The following is a 4,562-nucleotide window of genomic DNA, read 5'->3' on the forward strand; positions in this document are numbered from 1 at the left end:
TATTTGTTTTTATTTGTCAATCTCAAAACTTAAGCAGCAATCCTCGTATTGCAGTTTTAATATATCAAGTTTCGTCACATTACATTTAGTAACTCAATATGGAACTATTTTTATATTAAATATATGTATATTTGCATGTATACTGCGTACTTATAACAGTACATACATACATCCATGCATTTATATTAGAATGGTAAAACAACATTTTTTTATGCTAACCATAAATTTATTTTATGGCGAATAAATTAAGCACCTAGTTCTATTTTTTTATTTATTTTTTTATATTTAGCCTTAGCAACGCTTGGAAAATTAACTTTAAATTCATATAGCAAAAATTAAAAAAAAAAAAAAATGTGTTTGATGCTAGCCCTAAATTTATTTTATGCGAATAAATTAAGCACCTATGTTTTTATTTATTTTTGTTTAATAGTTAGCCTCGCCAACGCATGGAAAACTAACTTCAAATTCATATAGGAAAATTTTATTTTTCTGTGAATTTTTTGCCAAATATGTGCCATCGTGAATGCCTTAAAAATGATGCGCCTTACTTTATTTAAAAAGAAAAAAATAAGTGGAGCTATTTTCTATGGAGACGCTTGCTTAAATTTTAAAAATATTTGAACCAAAAAGCATTTAAAGCATAAAAAAATATATATACATCTCTTTTTTTTTATTTTTGGTATCATTTAAGCGCATTTGTGAAGAGAATAAATTAAAAGAGGAGCTTAAATAATATCGATCTGTTAACATTTTATACCAAATTCACAGAAAAGCGTATTTTCTCTTATACAAATTTCAAGGTAATTTTCTAAGTGTTGGTGGCACGCATAAATATTAACAAAAAAACACAATAGGTGTCAGAGATTTTTGTCCAAAGAACCAATTTAGCGTTAGCTTCTTTTACTGCTTTGTGCATATGCTTACATACTTATATCTATATCATCCATTTTATTTTCGAATGAGTAATAATATCATATTTACTTTTAATTAAAGATCTCGTTTACTTTTCGGCTACTTTTCTTTCTCCATACCAGCGATGTGTAACCGATAAGTAAATGCCTATAGCTGCCATGATGCAGGCTATACAAATAAGTGCGATTCCCACATAGAGCCCAATATCTGGCAAATTCAAAACGAGCTGTGAACGGAAAGAGAAAATATTAGTTAAATAAGTTTCGTTTTCTTTTTTTTCGGCTTTTGCTTTGCAGAAAGTCTTACCTTTATTTGCCTTGCGAATTTTTTATCAGTCTCAGCCTTGCTGCTGATCACAAAGAGTGGCGCATAAAAATCAGTGATACCACGCAATATGCTGAAAATAGATATTTAAATTTAGTATGGATTTGAAAATCAGCATCACAAACATTCAATTGCACACTTACCTAATGTAACTGTCGTTTCTTATATGCAGACTAACCATTACATTGGCGTTCACTTGCAGCGGTATGCCCAACTTCGGTTCCATTAGAATGAAGAAATTGTGTTTGTCATAATCGGGACTAAGTCCCGTGACCGTGTCGGCATAACTTTCATCTGCATACAAGAAATGTGGATGGGACAGATACATAGGCACACCTTCAGCGCATGAACTCAAATCGGTTGCGCCAGTTGCCGGGCAATTATATGGTTGCTTGTCAGTTGGACAATAGCATGCCATATCGGGATTACGTTGACCGTTATCAAAGGTGTCGGGTTTTGTTTCGTATTTGATGGCTTTAATACCCTGAAATTCAACTTCGCCGCTTGGCACCAGATTGATAATGCGGCATGTATCGGTAATATATACGGTTATGTATTCATCTGAACTACGATTTGGTACAAATAGATCGGCAGTGCTGCCATTTAGACGGCCACATTCGCCCTCAAAGAATCCGGTGTGATTTAAACCCTTCCAAAATTTAATTTCACCCATTTGCCGCAAATCGCCTTGACCAGTGTGTATGGTGAATAGGCCTTCGAATTCCTTAGTACCATTACGATTGAGGAAAAGTGCAAATTCATTCGACTCTATAGCCTGACTCGCCGAACTATTTAGTTTCATGGCATAGTCAAGAAATTCATCGTAGAAAGCATCAAAGAGCCATTCGCCGGCGGTGTGTGTCTGATAGAGTGCGCCACCATTGTTGTTAAGCGCAACATTGAAAGCAACTTTGACGATCCGCGATGCATCTCGCATGAGACTCGCGGCGGCCTGCAAATGAACGAAGTAGACAGTGAATGAAATTAGTGAAAATGTGTTTGAATTATGCTTGTTGTTGTTGTTGTCTGTTTTGCCCTTACCAATGAGGGTAGATGTGGTAAAGTGATAGGTGTGTCTATTGATGCACCTGACATTTCGGGTTCAAAATACCACACGCGTTGTCCGTAGAATGAAAGGGTTTTATTTGAGTACCAAGTCAGATCCTCCTTAGTTTTGACTTCCGTATAAACAAATGGTCCTATTTGTTCAAAGTTTGGCTTCACACCCGCTACGCGCACTTGCTCCGGATTCGTCCAATTAAAAAGATACATATACAAGTAGACCGGTATAGGTGGGTTCATCCACATGTCAAAGGACTTCGAGCAGGCGGTGAGTGGCAACACCTGTGACCGTAATAAGTATAGAAATTAGTTTAAAAAATTAAAAAACAAAATTTATAATAGTTTAAAAAATGTATTCTTGCCTATTGATATATTTCACTCACATCGTAAATGTAATCGGTTACATAATTTGGCCACCAAATTACTAGGACCAGGCCGAGCGCAAGAAACACTGTGGCTACTAGAAAGACCCACACTTTCTGCTGAGTTACACCACAGCAGCTGCAACACATTGTACCAGCTTCGCCACTGCAATTGAAGTGAAGCCGCAAAGCTCTGTAGAACCTATATATGAGACGATTTTATGTTTGAGATTTAGCCGCACGTAAATGCTACTCAATAAAAAACGGTTAGAGGTAGATTATTCGGCCTTATCGGCAGAACGGCTTTATGGCGTGAAGCCAATAATCGTCGAGTGAAAAGTTCTCACCATAAAGTTGGTATGTAATGGGTGTGTATTTGTTATGGGTTTATACTGATAATCAATTTGAGTTTTATATTTATTAGCTTACAATTCCTGCTGCCTCTAAAAGAATTAGAAGTGCACAAATATTGTGATGATAGAGAGCGGTAATTCGGTATGCTGTATACCATACATATGCGTTGATAGATATATATCGTTGATAGATTTATATATAATTCTCTTCTTGTCAAATCTAAAAAAAAAATTGTATTTTTTTTCATTCGTGAGAAAATCTCACTTACATTGAAAAAAGTGTACATACCACTTTAGATGCTTTTTTTGTTTCGATGGGGTGACCAGATCAGAATGATAAGAAAAGCGGGTGAGAAAAAAAAAACAACGACATTGTGAGACACGAAATTGATTATGGCTTTACTACAAGTCAACTCACCCGCCATTATGTAACAAATAGCGCATCGATCAAATGACCGCCTCGGCTTTGCTGGTACTACGTCAAGCGGTTGGTTATATTTTTAAGGACTCGGTCAAATATGTGCGGCATTATTTCGGCAAAAGCGGCTCGTATATTTGCCTCGAGCACATCCAAAATGATTAACTTGTTAGCGTAGATTAAGAGTTTGACGTGCCCCCAGAGAAAATAGTCTAGGAATGTGAAGTTGCATGAAACAGCGGCTGATTGATGACCCTACCATCAAACTTCTCTTTCATATCTTTGAACGGTGCGTCGCTTGAATAGTATGCAGCGTCGCCTATTTATTTTTTTTATAAATGAGGTTGTATCTGTTAGACTCAGTAGTTTATAGTATCAACAACAACAACCAAGAGTAAGTGCCAACATACCAACAATAACCACGTAATGATAAATGGGAAATAAGTGGAGTTCGTTGATAGCTTCTACCTTGTAGCTGGTACCTGAGCTGCTCTGTAGCAGCGGCGAAGCGGCGGCAGACGTCAATAATATGATGGATTGAGCAAGACTAGGAGTGCATTCGGGCGATTATGGGAAATTAGGGCTAGCCAGCAAATTTCCAGAAACACCAAGCTGAGGATATTCAAAGCATGTTTCAAGTGAACGCTGCTATATGGAAGTGAAACGTGGCTTGTTTCGAAAACGAAAGCGCAGAAACTTCAATACTTCACCAACAAATGCTTGAGGATAGTATCTAGAATATTCTGGCCCAACATAACAAAGAATGAAGAACTATTGAGACAAACGAACAAGGAGCCCATCTTATTCCAGCTGACACACAGAAAATGGAGTTGCCACGCTCTTAGAGAACCGTCCACAGCATCACTAGAATAGTCTTTCATTGTAATCCATAGAGAAGCAGAAGCTGTGGACAGCCAAATAACACTTGGAAAAAAGCAATCCTACATGACTTATCTTCCACAAGCTGGGTCAATGCTAAGACCCTAGCATCTAACTGCGTACGTTCGAGAAGCCTTGTAGAGAAACAAGAAAAAAACAACAACAGCAATTAAACTAAAAAATTAGAAATCAAATTCTTATTAAAAATACAGCATGTATAGATCGATCTTGTTGAGATTTGAGCTTGGTATC

General features: G+C 36.8%; 1 protein-coding gene across 1 annotated transcript; it reads right to left on the reverse strand.

The window, feature by feature from the left end:
- Positions 1-351: 351 nt before the first annotated feature.
- LOC129247748 (protein croquemort) lies at positions 352-2,820 on the reverse strand. Its single transcript, XM_054887026.1, has 5 exons — positions 2,682-2,820; positions 2,278-2,580; positions 1,380-2,188; positions 1,219-1,309; positions 352-1,138 (listed from the first exon to the last, which is right to left on the reverse strand). The coding sequence occupies exons 1-5, from the start codon at positions 2,808-2,810 to the stop codon at positions 1,001-1,003; spliced, it is 1,470 nt and encodes a 489-aa protein (XP_054743001.1). The 5' UTR covers positions 2,811-2,820; the 3' UTR covers positions 352-1,000.
- Between the last annotated feature and the right edge of the window lie 1,742 nt (positions 2,821-4,562).

The sequence above is a fragment of the Anastrepha obliqua genome, chromosome 5 (genome assembly GCF_027943255.1).
Source record: "Anastrepha obliqua isolate idAnaObli1 chromosome 5, idAnaObli1_1.0, whole genome shotgun sequence".
NCBI lineage: Eukaryota > Metazoa > Arthropoda > Insecta > Diptera > Tephritidae > Anastrepha > Anastrepha obliqua.

Excerpts from the sequence above, each read along its gene's own strand:
- LOC129247748 (XM_054887026.1), bottom strand. The coding sequence starts at position 2,810 with ATGTGTTGCAGCTGCTGTGGTGTAACTCAGCAGAAAGTGTGGGTCTTT. Across the intron at positions 2,581-2,681 it reads TAACCGATTACATTTACGAT|GTGTTGCCACTCACCGCCTG; the intron begins GTGAGTGAAATA and ends TTACGGTCACAG. Across the intron at positions 1,139-1,218 it reads AATTCGCAAGGCAAATAAAG|CTCGTTTTGAATTTGCCAGA; the intron begins GTAAGACTTTCT and ends TTCCGTTCACAG.